This window comes from Microtus pennsylvanicus, chromosome 6 (genome assembly GCF_037038515.1).
Source record: "Microtus pennsylvanicus isolate mMicPen1 chromosome 6, mMicPen1.hap1, whole genome shotgun sequence".
In the NCBI taxonomy this organism is placed as follows: domain Eukaryota; kingdom Metazoa; phylum Chordata; class Mammalia; order Rodentia; family Cricetidae; genus Microtus; species Microtus pennsylvanicus.
The window spans coordinates 52,359,639-52,378,691 of NC_134584.1; the positions used below are offsets into that span (position 1 = coordinate 52,359,639).

Consider the following 19,053-nt stretch of genomic DNA (forward strand, 5'->3'; position numbering starts at 1 on the left):
GAAGTCCAAAGCCTTGTTCTCCATGGACATCATGGTAAGCATGTCCAGCCAGGTCATCTGCCACACAATCGAGTCATGGAAAGAAACCCTGAAAAAAGTTGCTATGTTTTAAGTAAGCTTATGATCTCATGATGGGCCGCATTCATAGTTAGCCTTGGACTGCTGTCTGGAGAAACTGCAGGATTAGGGTTTTACTCAGAGAGAATCATCCATCAAAGGGCTGGGGTTGATTCTGCCGCCATCACAAGGAGACAGTGGGATTCCTTTACTTGGAAACAGCTGGGGGAAGGAGGCAGGGCAAAGCCTTTGGAGGCAATGGAAGGAAAGGAGCTAGCTGTGATGGTAGAGCCAATGCTGGAGGCGAGATAGAGAAGAATACGTCCATTAGGTGGAGTTCACAGGACCAAGTGAGATGAAGAAATGGGGTCAAACCCATAAACAGAGCCGGGGTCAAGACTGGGTAGGGGGGGCTGGGAAGGAAGGAACATCTGCTGGATACGGGTTCAGTGTGTGGGACATGCAGCGGGAGGGTGAGCTGGAATCCTTGCCTCAAGGCTACATAAGCCACACAGAATCAGCCAAGCAACAGGTCCCTTGGTCAGTTGCTGTTTGGCAGACTTCTGCTGAAGAAGTTTACCTTGCATAACTTTGTTTGGAAATCAAGAGTTCCAGCTGAAAGGTAAGTTCCTTTCTGAGGACTGGGAAGCCTTAATCCCAGTGTCTTAGTTGATACACAAAAGCTTCTGAGAAGTGATGGCCTTCTCTGTCAGTGAGGAATGTTCCAGAGCACGAACGAGGTTGTATGGATCACACACCTGATGTCCTGACTGAAGGTTTATTTAATTATTCTTAATAATAATAAAAAAATCTGGCATCAGACATTGGGATAAGAGCCTGAATAAACAGAGAAGCAGCAGAGAAGCCAACCGTGACCTCCTGTCTCTTCCATTCCTCCATCCGAAATGGTTGTGCTCCTCTTTTAGCTCCGCCTTACTACTTCTGTGTCTGTCTGTCCTCAGTCATCCAAAACCTCTATGGTCAGCTAGTGGCTAGCTCCACCCTCTGACTCCAAGTAAGCTTTATTGTCAGAATATGATCAAAATATCACACAACACCTGATGGATGCTTTTCTGTTGGCTTAGTGGCTACACATGAATCTGCCGATATTTTAATAATGGCCTCTTAGCATCCTGCCAGCCACTCAGGCCTGGAGGGACTTCAGGTCCCTCAACCCTGGCTTGGCCACGGCTACCAAATGTAGGTTTTTAACTACATCTCTATTGTTCTATTTACCAACAAAGACTCAGAAGTCAGATATGGGGGGTGAAAACCTGCTAGCTCGGAGAGGCCAAGGAGCAACCTGCTGACCTTCCTGTTTGGCTGAGACCCAGCAAAAGACTCATCTTTCCAGTCGTCCCAAACTAAAAAGACTGCAAAACTCCAAGCCCCCTCCCTAAACCTTCCTGGGCATCTCTCTATCTGTGTTCCTGGCTCCTCCGGACTCTATGGCTAATTCCAGTCAACCAGCTGCGGGCTCCACCCCGTGAACCAAGGTTGATTTTTATTTAATGAATGAAAACATAAACTCGGGGTTCACAGTGTGATAGAATACCCCACAACGCCTGACACTTATCCTGAAACTAAATTTCCTGCAGTAATGTATCACCCATGTTCTTCGCCAGATTAAAGATTGCAGGAACGCATTTGGACAGACATTGGATTCAAGATGTATGAACACTAAAGCTATGTGTCATGTAGCCATTGGCATGGAAAAAAATGTGAGGGACTGGTGAAACCAAGATGGCAATCCAAGGGCATGGGAGCATGTCTTAACTTTTCCTGGGGGGCGGTGCTGGTGACGAGAGAGGGAGAGCTTCATGGGGCGAGGGTGGGGTGGTGAGTGGAATTGGTTGGCGTTCGTCTTGGGAAGTTTCAATACCGTGAAGCTCTGGCATGAAACCATCTCTTATCTGTGGCTGTGAATCTGCCTGGCAGAGAGTGGGTTGGCAAAGTGCAGAGATTCTAAACAGTATCTTGGTAAATAAGATTTCAGGTAGGGATTGGGGAGATGGCTCAGGGGTTAAGACTACTTGCTGCTCCTGTGTAGTCCAGGAGTTTGATTCCCAGCACCCACAGTAGTACAGTTCCAGGGGTTCAGTGCCCTCTTCTGGCCTCTTTGGGCACTGCATTAATTCACTGAACAGTTCACAAATGCACATTCAGGCAAAACATTTATACACATAAGTTAAAAATAAAGCTTTAAAAACTTTTGGGGAAAATTAGTCTTTTATAGCTAGAGAAGATATCAATACTTGTTGACAGAAGTTTCCTGTCTCAGAGCTGGTTGGTCCCAAATACCTAGCAGCTGCTTCTCAAATTACCACACAGAGACTTAATATTATTTATAAATGCTCCACCAATACCTCAGGCTTATTATTAACTAGCTCCTACATTTTAAGTTAACCCATATTCCTTATTTATGCTCTGCCAGGTGGTGGTACCTTTTCTCAGTAAGGCATGCCCATCTTGCTCTCTCCGTGTTTGTCCAGTGTGTTCTGACTCCGCCCTTCTCCTTCCCATCATCCTTAGCCTGGCTGCCCCACCTATACTTTCTGCCTGGCTACTGGCCAGTCAGCATTTTATTAAACCAATTATGTGGCAAATCTTTGCAATGTATAAGAGGATTATCCCACAGCAAATCCTTGTGGAAAAAATGAAAAGATGGTTGCTACTGAATTTGGATATCTCTCCTCCCTGGACTTTTCAACAGAGTGGTGATCAGGCAAACAATGTAATTTCATCCTTCGTTATTCCTTACAACCCATGAGTAACTTCTGTCTAAGAAAGTAACCAAAAGGTTGCTGAACATATATTTTTTCAAAAGCTTGAATGCTTTTGCAAGAAAAAAAAAGAAAATGGGTACGCATTGTAGTTGTTATGAGTGATGTGGCCAGCTCATGCTGGAGCTCAAATTGCAAATATTTTTTAAAAATTTTGAGTCATATTTTTATTTTTTTATAGTTTTAATGTTTCATTATCTTAAAATATTTATTGTATGTACATGTGTCTTTTGCCTGCATGTATGTCTATGAACCATTCAGTGAATACATGCAGTGCTCCATGTGTGCCTGGTGCCCTCAGAGCCCAGAAGGGGGGGTATCAGATCTCCTGGAACCGGAGTGACAAATGGTTGTGACCTGAAATATGGATGCTGAACTCGAACTCAGATCATCTGGAAGAGCAACCAGTGCTTACTTAATTGCTAAGCTATCGCTCTGACTCCTAATTTTTTAGTTTTTTTTAAATAATAGATTAATTTCATTGAATGTTTCATACATTTATACAATGCATATTGATCACCATCACCTTTGGGTCATTTTTGTTGTTTTGCACTTTTTCAGAGAGGGGCTCATGTAGTCCAGGCTGACCTCAAACTCACCGAATAGCTGAGGATAACCAGAACTCTTGATTTTCCTGCTTCCATCTCCCAAGTGCTGGGATTAAACTTTGCAGCACTGGCTACAATTTTGAGTCATTCCATTTCAATTATTATTGATATAACATGAGTAGAGGAAAACTCCCGGAGGGACAGGGAGGACGGACACCAGGGGTAGATGAACTGAAGTGGTTGGAGACAGAAACAAAGCTTTGTAACCAAACAGAATAGTAAGAGCCCACCCAAAGACCATTTGGGAAGAGAAAGAAACAGAAACAGGCAAACGCTGAGTTCTGAGACTGGGCTTTCTCAAGCTCTTGTGAGTCACAGATCTTCCAAGCCTCTCCTGGAAAGTTTAGTGGGAATATCAGCGGAGGGAAACTGAAGGAAATGGGTGATCTGATGGAACAGCACCCCTAAAGCAGGCAGAAAGTGAAGGTATAGGTGGAATACGCTGTGGAGGACTCCATTGTGGGTGTCTAGTAAAAATCTTTGTCCTGGGTTCTAGCGGTGACGCGGAGAGTGCCATCAGTAGTGCTCCCCCCGCCCCCCACAACTAGAACTAGTTAAGTGGCTTTCCATTTCTACTTCTAGTAATGTAAACCTTTGAAAGTGGTTACTGAGCAACAAATACTCATAAAACAGCTCATTTTAATCACACATGCATGGGAGATCAAAGGATCTGAGCCAGGGCCCACTTATAAGTGGAACCTCTCTCTCTCTCTGTCTCTCTCTCACACACACACACTCACATGTACACATACACTCACACTCTCTTACACACACTCACACACACATTCGTACACACACACTTACACACACTCTCACACATGCTCACATACTCTCACACGCTCACACTCTCACATACACACTCATATACACACACACTCACATGTACACATACACTCACACACTCTCTCACACACACATTCGTACACACACACTTACACACACTCTCACACAACCACTCATACACACACACTCACACACATGCTCACATACTCTCACACGCTCACACTCTCACATACACACTCATACACACACACACACTCACATGTACACATACACTCACACACTCTCACACACACACACTCACTCACACACACACCAGTGCTGCTGCTGTTTAACCGTGCACAATTTCTATCAAGGTCTTGAGAATGTTGTATGAAATATGAAGGACAAGAAGGGGGAAGAGGAGAACTTCAAGGCTCTTGGATGTCTAGAAAGTCAATTTTGAGCTTAATTTTTGACAGAGCTCATTATGACATGGGCTATAAAATAGATACTCTTGTGATAGCTTTTTTTTTTTAACATTTCACAAATTAATTTCATCCATGATTTGAAGTAAAGGGTATGGGGACAAAGAAATCTTCCAAGATGGGTATTGCAAATATGAAGTTATTTGTATAAAAGTTGGGCTCTTAACTTCCTTTGCTCATTTCAGTGAGATTTTATGGTGGTTGTTGAGGTTTTAGAAAGAGTTTTTGGTAGAAAAAAAGTTGCCGGCCTAGGCATTTGGCTGCATGTTGATTACAAGGTCAGTGTGGATCTCTTGCTAAGTTCTGCCTCTATGTATTTGTGGCTTCCTTGTTTGGGTAAAATTCTCCATGTGGAACGTGGAAAAAAAAAACATTTTTCTTTAAATGTGACTGCTGGAGAATTTGTTGACAAACATTCATCCCATAAATCAAAAGAAAGTCTGAGGGATTTAGGTTAATGTAAACTGTGCTCTGTGGGCTTAGAAAGCAAAAAGAGACTGCAGCTTTGCTGGATGTTTGTAATCTGTGTTGTGGGATTTCCTCCCAGTGAAAAGTCCCAGGAAACTGTCAAATTGTAGGACACTGACTCCTATCATGATGGGCCAAACATTCTTCATCTTGCTTGTTCAAAGATGTAAGATGGAGAAGGAAATAAAAAGAATGACCTGAAAACCAGTTGGAGTTATTTGCTGATAGAATGAAGCATTGCTGTATTCTAAATTTAGCCTACACATCGGAATGAGAACTAGGAATTCTGAAGCTGGCCCTAACATCCAGAAGCCTGACTCGATCATTCTAGAAGGAACGTGTACATCAAGACTTTGCAAAGGGCTCCAGATTTCTTAGGTGGAGCCGAGGATGAAGGCCACAGCTCAGGGTCTTTCTGGAAGCCCAGTGATGTTGAAATCAGTGCCAACCTTGCTGGCTTTCAGTACCTCTGCCACTGAGAAATGACACCACATTTTTATCTCCAATGACTAAGAAAGGACTGAGTGGAAGCCTCTTTATATTAGCTTTGGAGATTCTCAGCTGTTATCACTACCATGTGGGGATCTGCAGGAAATGTGAAGGTCTTTCAAAGGAAGAGGACTGGAAACGTCCGAAATACTTGAATTGGATAATAAAAATTTAAAAATTATGTTAAACATTACAGAAAATCAAATGGCTATCATTGCCCGTTAGATCATGAACCACCTCGGGGCTGGCATTCATTGGATTGTTGGATGGGATAGGGGGAGGGGTGCGTGTTCATGCTGAGGTCATAAGAACATCATGGAGGTGCGCGATGACAGGTGCAGGCTCTATCTTCAGTATACTATAAATTGATGTTTTTTTTCCACCTTGTCAACCAGATATGTTTTCAAAATGTAATTGAAAGCAGGCAATGCTTCCTCCGAACTCTGAAGTTTTCCTTCTCTCAAACAAAACCTTTGACTTCAAGGTTCTAGAGTTAAACAAGCTTAGTAAATAAGGAAACTCCAAGGTTCTGTTTCTGTTCCCCCAAAAGCTTTGACTTTGATGTTTAGATGATTAATTTACAAATTTCATGCATGTGTACAACTAGTTAAAGAAACGACAAATAACTCATAAAACACAAAACACGGGAAAGAGATGGACTGTCTTGGAGTGGTATTATAGCATGTTTTTATGGGGGGTTCCAGTGGCACCCAGAGATTTCGTCCCACCTCTTCATGTGGGAAGCACTTCAGTGTCCCAGCAATTTTGGAAGTTTTCTCTTACTGAGAGTTCCTTGACAGCTGTTTGGATCGTAGTGATGTGCTCAGGAGGGTTCAGCTTGGGTTTTTATTTGCTTTCCCCCCCTTCTTTCCTTCCTTCTTTCCTCTCTCCTTTCCTTTTTTCCTTCCTCCCTCCCTTCCTTCCTCCCTCCCTTCCCCTTCTTCCATCCATCTATCTATCCATCCATCTTTCCTTTCTTCCTTCTTCCTTCTTTCCTTCCTTCTTTCCTCTCTCCTTTCCTTTTTCCCTTCCTCCCTCCCTTCCTTACTCCCTCCCTTCCCCTTCTTCCATCCATCTATCTATCCATCCATCTTTCCTTTCTTCCTTCTTCCTTCTTTCCTTCCTTCATTTAGGTATCCCTTGGTTTATCCCTTGGAAGGAGGGCTTCAGCGAATTAAGATTTTTGGTGAATTTCCACACCAGATAGTACAAATGCTAACAACTCACTAGAACAAAACATTGCAACTTCCAGTGTGTTGAATCGGGAAGACATTTTTACAGAACAGGGCCCCTTACTTCAGTTGTGGGCAAGAAAGTCACCAGAATTTGTTTCACACTGTGAGACTCTACTGAAGAAGTTTTGTAGCTGAAATAAAGGAAGAAGAGAATCAACAATAAATTAAAAGAAATAATAACAACAATGGAGTAAAAGTGAAGCTGAATGTGTCCGGAACTTGAAAAGAAAATGGTGAGTGGGCTAGGAGAGTCTACCCAGTTCTTGAGATCTGTCTGTCAGTGAGATCCCAGCTGGCTGGACTGAGATTCATTGAGCTTCCCCACATGGGAACCTCTCTGGCAAGGGTTATACACATCCTTCAGCAGTATCAATTCCACACTTAGTGAACATGGATTATAAACAGTTGGTTCCCATCTTACCCTTTTAATAATAAATCTTATTTTTAGGAGCACTTTGGATTTATGTACTTTCTCCCCCTTTCTTTATTACCCACTTTCCCTTTTCTCTCCTGGCTTCTCATCATGATACTGATTTATACTTAGTCATCATCTTTTCCTTATCTTCTTGGTTATGAGAGTGTTTCGCACTTTCCTGGTTTTTGATGATCTTGACAGTTTTGAGAAGTACTGATGCAGGAGTTTTGTGGATGTTCCACAGATGGAATTTAAATGTTTTCCCCATTATTAAAGTGACAGTTTTGAAAAGAAGATTACACAGGTGAAGTGCCACATCCATCACAAGGTAAAAAGGGGTTGTCCTGTAGGAAGGAGGCCGTTTGTTTGTCCCGACCGCCCAGAACCAAAATAATCACACAGAAACCATATTATTTAAATCACTGCTTGGCCCTTTAGCTCTAGCTTCTTATTGCCTAACCCTTACATATTAATTTAACCCATTTCTATTCATCTGTGTATTGCCACATGGCAGTGGCTTACCAGGTAAAGTTCCCAGCATCTGTCTCTGGTGGCAGCTCCATGGCTTCTCTCTGACTCCACCTCCTTTCACCCAGCATTCCATTTAGTTTTCCCTGCCTAGTTCTGTTCCCCTATAACTCTGCTATAGGCCCAAAGCAGTTCCTTTATTTATTAGTGATAATCACAGCATACAGCGGGGAAGCCCACATCATTGTCTTATCAACTTTATTAAACACTGCTGATGACATTCATTTCTTAACTGTAGCTGTGAAGTTATCCTTCTTCACCCTTTTTCCATACTGTAGTCTTTGGAAGGAAGGCAAGATGTGGGTGGAGGAGCTACATAAATTGGAATTCTTTTACACAGAAGGTTTGTATTCCTCCACTATCTGTTTGGACATTTACTAATATCTTTACAAAGATACTGCTATTCATTTTGAGTAATAATCTAACAATATTTTGTTGTCAAAGTATTAAGAATTTATTTAGCTTTAGTATTTGGAACTATCTTAGTTGGCGTCTGTACCCTTTTTATAGCCTCATATTTGTGTGTATGTATGTGGGTTTAGCATGGTGAAAATATCATTTATGATTTGTTAGTTGATATGATATATGATACCTTATATTTGTCAAAAGTTATAGAACTTTATAGCACATTAAGTTGATGTTAATGTAAACAAATAAACATCAATGATAAGTATCTTAGTTACAAGTTTAAAGGTTTAGTTCATTTTTGTAATAGTAGGAAACATGACGGTGTACAAGCAGACATGGTGCTGGAGAAGGAGACAAGAGTTCTATATCTGGATCAGCAGGCAGCAGGAAGCATGGGCCTGGCTAGAGCATTTGAATCCTCAAAACCCACCCCTAGCAACATACCTCCTCCAACAAGGACACACTTCCTAATAGTGCCACTCCCTGGTGACCAACCATTCAAATCTGTGAGCTTATGGTGACCATTCTTATTCAAACCACCACAGTGAGGAGCCTAGGGTTTTGTGGAGGTTTAAAGATAAACGTGAAGAAATAGACTAATACTGTGATACTATCATCATAGACTTTTTACCTGAAATGCAGAATGTCCCAAAAGCAATTTGACTACATTAAAACATGTGAAACAAACTTATTGTGATTATTATTATTTGCTTGCTAGTGTAGTCAAGGATGGCCTTGAATTCTAACCTTTTTGCCTTTACTTTCCAAGTGCTAAAAGTATGTGAATTATGCTGTGATGCCATTTTATTTGGTACTGAAGGTCACACCCAGGCCTTCATGCTTGCTAGCATATTCTACCAACTGAATTACTTTCCCAGTCCCTGAAACAAACTCATTAAAGGGGACCAAATGACTTTGGAAATGAGTTATGTTTGCAAGAATAAAATGTAAAATAAACTGAACTGAAGCACAGATATTTCACTGGTGACATTTTGACAATTTAGATACTGCTTTACAGGTGTACTAGAACCGAGTACATACGTGAACAGATGGTGGAGGATGCATGCCAGGGTTTTGTGGAGGTTTAAAATAAGTGTGAAGAAGTAGACTTATCTCTGTGATAGTGTTGTCATAGACATTTTTGCCTGCAATACTTTGGCCCTTTTAATCCCTGATAGATCACATGCTTTGCAAAATAGAGTTTGTAAGCAGCTGACTGTCATGAGGTGAAAACCCAAGACTCAACTCTAATTCTTTAAGGATAAGGTTTAGATGGCAGGTATTTGTGGGATAAATAAACACTGTGGTCTGAAGCATGAGAAAAGGAACTGAAGTGAAATCATTGGCAGTCGTCACATGTTTAATGAAACCTCTTGGTTCTTCATAGAAAGGAGGCGTGATGTGGGATGTCCTTCTGTATATGTATTGCTCTTATTGGTTAATGAATAATGCTGCTTAGGCCTATGGCAGGGCAGAATATAGCCATAATGGAAGAGTATAGAGAGAGGGTAGGTGGAGTCAAAGAGATGCCACGTAGCTGCTGAAGGAGAAGGATGTTGGAACCTTACCAGTAGGCCACAGCCTCCTGGTGATACACAGATGAATAGAAATGGGCTAATTTAAGATGTAAGAGCTAGCTAGGACTATGCCTAAACTATTGGGCAAACAGTGTTGTAATTAATATAGTTTCTGTGTGATTATTCAGGTCTGGGTGGCTTGGAAATGAACTCACAGTCTCCATTTACAGAATCTTGTTCAGAAAATGGTTCCATTAGTGTCATCGGAGGGTGGCCATGGTCAAATGATCATATCAGACACTTGTGTAAACCCACATGAAGGGTGGGTGGCTCCAACAGGTTTGAGTGACATCCAGGTCACTCAACTATAAGACTGCTGTGGCCACCATCACCTTCCTGACCAGTGTATCAGAGGTCCTCTTTATTGCTGGGTGGTATGGCTTCTAAAATTGATGACAAAAGAAGGAGCCAGAAATAATACGACTATTTACTCTTGAGGTCCTTCAGGGCTCCTGCTTCATGAAAGAGGTTATGATGTGAATACTTCAGCAGTACACTGTAGAAATACAAGGAAAGGACACTTTATTTCTGATTCATATTTAAATTATACTGGAAATGTCTTTTATTTCTTTATGCTGTATTCCTCATGATAACCCCTGTAGTATAGATGTTACAATTCTATTTTGAATGTGCTAAGATTCAGAACATATGAGTGCGTGATTAAGGATACTAATTAAGTGGTAGATATATATATGTGTGTGTGTGTGTTTGTGTGTGTGTGTTGCTAATGCCCATAATTTTCTTTGTAGCATGAGGTCCTTTAAAAATATGTATCAAACTCAAGGAATTTGGTGTCTCTTTGGGAGATAAGAGAACTTCACAATTATTATTCCTCAAATCCCATATTAATATTCTCTTGAAAAGATTTAGTTTTATCAAGGTCAAGAGGGAAGTGGCCCATTGTCTGTATGAAGAATGTGGAGGGGTATTTTCTGCATGGGTCCCCCAGAAAGCAGCAACTTGAAGGTGGCAGTGTCTGCCTTAAATGATAAGAACCTGGTGGAGCTGCTTTGCTCAGTGAAATTTTTGGTACTTAAAGAAGGCACTGGGAGGTGAAGGTATAGCCCATGAGGTCACTTGTACACTAAGGTCATGACTGTGTCTTGAGTCTTTACAAAGTGACTGGAGATGGTACCGTTAAATTCTTCCAACTGCAGTTTCGATCAGCCAATCAGACAAAGCGACAAAATGTATCTTTTGAATATGAATGAGATGTAAATAACTCCTTGGATTAATTTAAATGCAATGAAATTGACAAAATGGAGAGAGAAGAGAGAGGGAATGGTGCCCTCAATCACAGTAGGAAACAATGAGGACAAATGAAACACACTTAAGGAGTCTTTGGAAGGCCAGCAACTGAGCTGACCTAAAAATAAAACAGGCTGTGCAAGTAATATTTTCTACTTCACTTTCCGTGCTACCGCAGGGCTGGTGAGTGTTTCTTCAACAGCTATGGACAGACGAAGGCAAATGAGGGCTCTGGAAAGTCTCTGGATGGCACAGCTGTTTCCTCATGTATTGCTGGCTCCTTTATTGTCAGAAAATTTCCATAAAGTCATTGATCTCTACTTTGTCAACAAAAATTGTACCTCTAGGAGAACAGGTTAAGACACACCCACATGTCACCTCAACCTGTAGAAATGCCGTGCAGGTTCCTTCATGCCTCGCTCTGTCTGTCTTCTTAAATGGTAGTCAAGGGAGGAACATCTGTCCAGTAACTTCTTTGGAAAGATTTGTTTTTAATTGTGTGTGAGACAGGAAGAGGATATTGAATCCTATAGAGCTGGCCACAAGGCAGTTGTGAGATGCCTAGTGTGGGTGCTGGGAAATGAACTTAAATCCTCAGTAAGCACAGCAAATACTCTTAACGGCTGAGCCATCTCTCTAGCCCCTCCTATAGATTCTTGACTTGTACTTACCTATCTCCCAGTTCAGTGGCTCTAAAATGTCTCTGTACCTGAGGATCAGCTAGGATGGCACTCCTTCTTAGTACAGATTCCTGCACCAGTGTTGGACTAGGAATCCAGTTGTTTGTGTTGTAGTGGACACTCTGCTTCTTGTCCGCCTCACCCGTGCTGATGATGCCTCCGAGGGAGTCCTGGCCTGCACTGCTGCCTGTGCTGTTGAAGCCCGAGTCTGTCATTGCATTCTGGCCACCCTAAGCAAAACAAATTAGGGGCCCTGCTTGAATGGCATGCTTGTTGCGTTTGCCATTTTACCGAAAACATACCTCCTCTTTTACATATTACCAGGATAACACAGTAAGTATAGCATCCCAATGCCTTGGTGAAGTAAGGAGCTAAAAACCACTAGCGCGGGCGGTGGTGGCTCACGCCTTTAATCCCAGCATTCGGGAGGCAGAGGCAGGCGGATCTCTGTGAGTTCGAGGCCAGCCTGGTCTACAAGAGCTAGTTCCGGGACTGGCACCAAAGCTACAGAGAAACCCTGTCTCGAAAAAACAAAAAAACAAAACAAAACAGATTCTTCTGGGGCTGGAGAGATGGCTCAGTGGTTAAGAGCATTGCCTGCTCTTCCAAAGGTCCTGAGTTCAATACCCGGCAACCACATGGTGGCTCACAACCATCTGTAATGAGGTCTGGTGCCCTCTTCTGGTCTGCAGACACACACACAGACAGAATATTGTATACATAATAAATAAATAAATATTTTAAAAAAAAACCACTAGCAGTGGCTGCGGGTGAGGACATCAGCATTTCTAACAGCCTGGGATCTCCTTGCAAACTCCTTGACATGTAACTGAATGAGCATAGCAATATCCTGATAGTATTTCAGGCTACGTCAGTGCAGATCCCCCTCCCCCCTTTCTTTTGGCCCAGAGATGACTTAGAAGAAGCTTGTCCCAATGTTATCTGAAGCCTTAGGGAACTAGAAATTTTCTTTACTGAGAGATGATGTTCTTTCTACAAATGCAGATACTTTTATCACACAAGTATCAATATATTTTAAACAATTTTAAGAATCATGTGCTTTATCAAAATATATAGTTGTAGTCAGTAGATGCTACAGTTACTACAGCTGTCGTGTAAGGTTTTTTACCCTCAGGTTGTGACCAACTTGTTTACAGTGCCCCAGGCATGCTCCTGGGCTCTGTACATGAGACTGCATTTCATGTACCCCTGACTGGCCTGAAACTTGCTGTGCAACTGACTTCTGATCTTCTTGCTTCTCCTTTTAAGTGTTGGGATTCCAGGCCTGCACCATCAAGGCCAGGTGTGCAGTGCTGGGGACCAAGCCCAGGACTTCATGCATGTTAGGCAAACACTCTATCAACTGAGCTACATCTCAGGCTCCCAGCTGCTCTTGTCTATTTTGTTTACTTTTTAAAAAATTAATGTTTTTAATAGAAGAATTAAATCACTTCCCCTTCCTCCCTCCTACCCCTCCCAACTATTCTCCATCAAATTATATCCCCCTCAAGTTGATAGCCTCTTCTTATTTGATTGTATTTGGTGTACAAATACACACATGTAATTTTTAAATTTTTATTTAGGAGGGGGACACATATGTCAGAACACACATGTGAAATCAGAAGATGACTCTTTCCATCATGTGGGTCCCAGGGATCGAACTAGGGTTGTTAGGCTTGAAGCCATCTCGCTGACCCCACTGTGTGGTTTCTTTTTTCTTATTAAAGATCATATTGATTAAAACTCCCTTACTTGATGTTAAAGGCTGGGAATAATTTATTCTTACAGTTGTACCCATCTGTTCAAGAAAAATGTATACTTTATTCTTGAGCTGAAAGGCTACAACAAAGAAAAATCACTCAATTTTCCTTTAGATTAAATCCCCGCAGCTATATTCTAGCTTTGTTTTGTCGGAGTTTCCTAATGATCTAGAAAACCATATGAAAGCTCAGTAGTAGTTTACATAATCCGGATTCGGACTTGAACTTACACCCTGTAGCCCCTCCCACTTTTTATCTTGGCCTGTGCCCCTAGCTCACACCTCCCTAATCAGAGAGGATTAGCTACCCACAGCGCCCGCTGGGAAGCTGTTTCTTCCATAGCACAGCGCTGGTGCCAAGGGCTGGAGAGGGAGTTGAAGAGATGAATGCTAATGAAGACACACGCTGTCATGTTCCAAGCCTGCAGGACCAAATGGCTCCTTGTGTTGTTTCCTTTAGTTTCGCCGAGCATCCCAAGGCTTCATAAAACAGAGCAAAACCTAGGACTTCTTGGTGTTCCTTCTGCATGGAGTGCTGTAGAGACTCCTGCAGGAGAGTCCTCTATAGACCTTGGCTGCTCAGCTTGATCTTATTTGGGTCCCCTATCTCTGTGTGTGAGTGGCAGCTGTGATTTATGGGGAGGCAGTGTGGGCTTCCACTGAATGCTAATCATTGGGAAGCGTTTAGGGGGAACTGCAGGAACTTTTGGTTTGTGGCAAATGAGTCATTAGCATAGTGAGATGGACTGAAAGTTTAGCACTGAGCTACAGAGTCACCCAAAACCTTATGACTGACTGCTAAACTTGGTAACAGTTCAGGGAACGAGCAAACAAACAACCAAGTCATCCTAAACAGTAGTAAGTGACTTTGGATGGGTGTGATGAGGTGAGCACCATTGCGTATGAAGTTGAAAGCGTCTGACCAATTTAGGACCAAAAGGACCAGGAGACCAGACTGTTCAATAAAATATCAGTTACACCCTTCAACCTGCCCAAGTTGCTGATGGTGTAGACGCTCAGTTTCTCTGGAGGGGTGGACCCTGGAGCAGACTGGCTTGCGTTTGCTGTGGATCGACTCTCCGCACACAAGCTGCTGCTTTCATCTCTCAGCACAACACAGCTTTCCCTAAGAAACGATTTCCTAGCTCTCAGCAAAACAGGCGCCTGCCTTAGGAAGCTTTTCTTGAATCACGGCAGCGGTTCTTTCTCATCCCCGCGTCTGCCCTTCCTTCTTCATTTCCATATCTAGCCACAAGAAGAGGGGAGTTAATGATTCATTTGTTCCCTGATGACCTTTTGAATAACTGGACTGCGAAGTATCAGCCAGACTCCAGGTCTCCCGCTCTCCTCCTCCGGCTTCTCTGGTTTGGCTTTAATATTTACAGCCTCCTTGTTGGTCTACATGCCTGAACGCCCGAAGGAAGCAAAACATTTATTGCCTCTCCCTCCCTGAGTTTGGAGCTGTTTCACCCAGCCCCATTCCCGCCTTTGACATCACGGGGAGGCTCCTGGCTGGGCACGGTCTGCCTGCTCTCCTCTGCCTCAGCTGGTCCTTTTTCCCAAACAAACAATGGATTCTGACTCCGACTCACCTTTCAACTACTCCTGGCCTTCCTTCCCCAAGATGAAGATTCGGCGCAGGGCATCCAAGAAAGGTAGATAGGTCATGGTGCCTTTTGTTTGCCCCGAGCCAAACCCCGGCACCTCCCGTTCTTACCTCTCTGCTGTGCATTTCCCTGCCTGCCTGCCTGCTTGCGACTGTAGTTCGTGTTTTCACACGTCTTTTAGAGCTCTTGCTGTACAAACACTTGGTGTGTGGACTCCCAGGGTATACTTATTTCCTCCTTCTGTTCATTCTACTTTAAAAACTACCTTAGTGTGACTATCCATACTTAAAAAAAAATGCAGGGGTCGGGGAGGTGGCTGGGGGGTCACTGCAAGGTAAATATTTTGGATTCATTTAATCAGAGTTACCTTGGAGTTACCTTGACAATAGAGTCCTGTTGATTTAAACATGTCTAGACTTTGTAAAGTTTAAAGAGAATGAGCGCTTGCTACTTACTTTATGCTTCTAATTTTTTTTTATGTTTTGAAATTAATTGCTTAAGGAAGATTAGTTCGTTAAAAATCCTGTCTAAAGATTATGTAGTTGTTACAAGGAAAGGATTTAGAAACAGTGATTTCAACAAGAAAGTCTCCGGAGAACCCAGAGACCAATCTGTTTGCCTTGAGTCATAACAAGTAAGCAAGGTCACCCAGAAGGAAGAAGGGCCTGGAATCCCTGGTGGTGCATGGTGGAAGGGACTAGCCTGGCTTATTTCCTCTTCTTGGGCCCTCGCTGTAGTGTGGGCTTAGCAACCAAGGGGAAAGTTCTCTGGGAAGCACTCAGAGAAGGGAGACTCTCCCTTCCTGGGCTAGGAGGCAGAGGTGGTTCTTGTTGCCTTCTGAGACTTAAAAAAGACAGAGAGGAAGTAGGCTGCCCTTCCCATCCCTCGTCTTGTGTACAGACTTGAGTGGTCTTGTCTTTAACTCCAGGGGGAAGGAACATGGAAGATGACTGGTTATGGGGCATTTCTCCTTATGTTTCTGTCTTCTGGAGCCTGCCAACTCTGTACAGCAGCGATGTACCTGAGGCACTTTGTGTTCGCACAGGGGATGGACTCCTGCCATAACCCACGTACCTGGTTAGCTTCAGGGATTTTCTTCTGACCTTCCAGGATAAGATAAAGGTGTTGTTTGTTTGTTTGCCTTTTAGCTGGAATTAATGCAATTTTAGGAATAAAATGAGTTGGACAGGAGGGGAAGCCAGAAGCCTCGGCCCCAGCACCTTTCTCAGGCTGCACCACTGCCATCCTTAAGGCAACTGTCAGATACCTTAATACTTAGTGTTTAATATATTATTTGGTTATCCTGTCTTAAAACCAATTTCTTCTGTATTTTGTACCCAAGGAAAGAGTTCGTTTTATTTTACAAGGTTTTATTGAGTTTATAGATATAAGGAAGGGATTTTAAAATGTGAGTGGTAAAGCCCATCTCCCTTTAAAGGGTGCAGTTCATTTATTAAAGGGCATAGGGTATTGTCACACATGATTCTGGGAGAAGGCACACGCAGGACAGCAGCCACCAGCATGTAAAAGTGAGCTCATACGTAGATAGAAGGCAAAGTAAAACTGTAACAAAGGGGAAATCTGGGTAAAGAGTCTGGTAATCTTTGTATTTCTCCTACTTTTCCAGGTCTTTTGTGATTTGCAATTATTATCAAAGCATAAAGTTTTACCAAGTATGACTTATGTCCAAGAGGAGAGATACTTAGAGGTCCCAAAAACTGAGGGTGCATTTTTAGTTGTGGGATACTGGGGAGTGTAGCAAGAGCGGGTTATGCTAATTTTATATTTCTGTTGTCCGGATAATCTAGTGGGTGCCCATACTTTGGCGGCTGGGACTCCAGGTAGAGAACAACCTAGGAGGGAAAAAATTAGGACTGGAAGCCTGGGAGAGCCTTGAGAGGCCAGTGGAGTGGTAGGAACACATGAATCACTTCTCCCTTTAAACCCAGATTTGGAGCACTGCCAGCCCGAGCCAGAGCAGAAAGTCATAGCAAAGCTATGTATAAATTAAACCTGGTTCAAGTGAAAGCAAGTACCTGGGTAGGAAAATGATTAACTCTTTGCCCCCAGCAAGCAAAAGACAAGCGAGAATGAAGTCTGTAGGGTGGCACGGGGGATTTTTAGACTGCAGAGCACATGTCCCTCCTTGTTTAAGTGACGGTGACCTAGTTGTGAAGAAAGTGATTGGTCCTGATGTAACATCAGCTGGACAGCATCCCAGACCCATAAGCCCTTAGAGAGCCACAAGGGTTCTAGAGATGAGCCAGGCCGGCCACCTTACCTCCCAGGAACCAAGAGCACCAGTTCCTCCCCTCCCCCATTTAGTAGCAAAACAGCAGCAGCAGCAACAACAACAAAACCATAAGAAATCTGACTTTGACAAGGTCTCACTATAGAGTCCTGGCTGGCTTGAATTTGCCGCGTAGAGCAGGCTGGCCTTGAACTCAGAGATCTGCCCTTCTCTGCTTCCCAAGCACTGGGATTAAAGGAGTGTGCCACCACACCTGGTCCAATAATTCTGCTTTTCTAACTCAGCAGCCAGTTTGTGAAGAACACGCTTTCTCGTCTTTGAAAGGGTAATACTGTTGTTAGTGCCTCTTCACCAGTAAGATTTTCTCTTCTTTCTCTCTACTTGTCCTCGTGTATCTCTCTCTCTCTCTGTGTGTGTGTTTGTGTGTGTACGTGTGTATGTATGTGCTGAGGCTAAACATCAACCTCCAACATTGTTCCTTAAGAGCTGGCCCCCTTTTCCAAGAAAAGGTTTCTCCCTGGAACCTGGGGCTTACGATGAAGTTAGGCCAGCTGTCAAGAAGGCCCCAGGGAGCCACCTGTCACTTCCCCAATACTGGGCAGAGACTGCCACCTCACTTGTTTTTTTTCCTTGGGGACAGAACTCGGCTGGTCATGTTCTTTGGTTAGCGGTGGACCCGCTGATCCGTCTCCCTGGCTCCTCTCCCATTCCTTCCAATCATCAGTAAAGTTATTCTCCCTGGAGGTCCAGCTGCCTTGGAAGTCTTGAAGGAGGATCTTAGGGCTTTGAATTTATGGTCTGTTAAGCAAATGTCTCTTGTATTCATTAAGGTGTACGCTCTTCTAGTCTCTACCATTGGCTCCCCGTCTTCACCCTCTTTGCTTGTATTTCTTGTCTCCAGAGGCCCTCTCTCCTGTCCGTTTTCAGTTCTTCGATAGATGGTCAGATGCATCCACAATTCCCAGCTTGCTTAGTGAGTGATGTGAAGTTTCAACAGGGGTTTTTAAACAAGAAAACCCACCAAACAGTATTTTAACTCAGAACTTGCTTTTCCTCCTGCCTTTAGAGAAGGAGACTATGTCACCATTCTTTGGAAATTACATGTGCCTCTGGGAGGGGCTCATGGAAGCAGTTAAAGCCAAGTTGGCCAACATGAGATCTGGGGAGGCCATTCTCAGAAACTGCCCTCCGTCATCTCATGGGCAGCCCCAGGACAAGTCGCTTTTGGAGCCCAGTGGTTACTAATTGGAGTCGGTCAGAAACCGTGACCGTTCTGCTTCAAGGGCTCTAGGAATGCCTGGATTTTTGTTTTGTTGGTTTCAGTAGGTAAATCAACTAAGAAATGTAATGTTTGTTAATCAAAGATTAATCATAAAAAAACCCCACAGAGATCAGACTTCACATAGGTTTCCCATCATTATCATTCAATCTTGGAAGGGCATACCTTGACATAAGTCATCGGACCCTCGAGAATGTCGACACAGGCTCCCCTCCATACGTTTCGTCCACTCTGCAGCATCTCAGTCTCTCCTCTCCCAGGTCATAGCAGGTTCCTCTTCAGGGAGGCTGAATGTGAAGAAGTGCCATTTTCTTTTCATGTGGGCAAAGCCTCCAGAGTTCCAAAGGAGCCAGTACAAACTAGAAAGTTTGACAAACCTGAGACGCTTGGGTAATCCTAGAATTGTGCACTCAT

At 43.2% G+C, this 19,053-nt stretch overlaps 1 protein-coding gene across 3 annotated transcripts in view; it reads left to right on the forward strand.

The window, feature by feature from the left end:
• The window catches only part of Arhgef28 (Rho guanine nucleotide exchange factor 28), a 290,004-nt gene that overhangs the window by 158,552 nt on the left and 112,399 nt on the right, over nt 1-19,053 (forward strand). Inside the window, exon 1 of one of the 3 annotated variants that reach the window (XM_075976248.1) lies at nt 15,031-15,157. The exons of the other annotated variants lie outside the window; for them this stretch is intronic. Coding sequence (XP_075832363.1) covers nt 15,073-15,157 — 85 coding nt within the window. The 5' untranslated portion in view covers nt 15,031-15,072. Of the gene's footprint in view, nt 1-15,030; nt 15,158-19,053 lie in introns of those variants that run through there. 3 annotated transcript variants of the gene reach the window in all.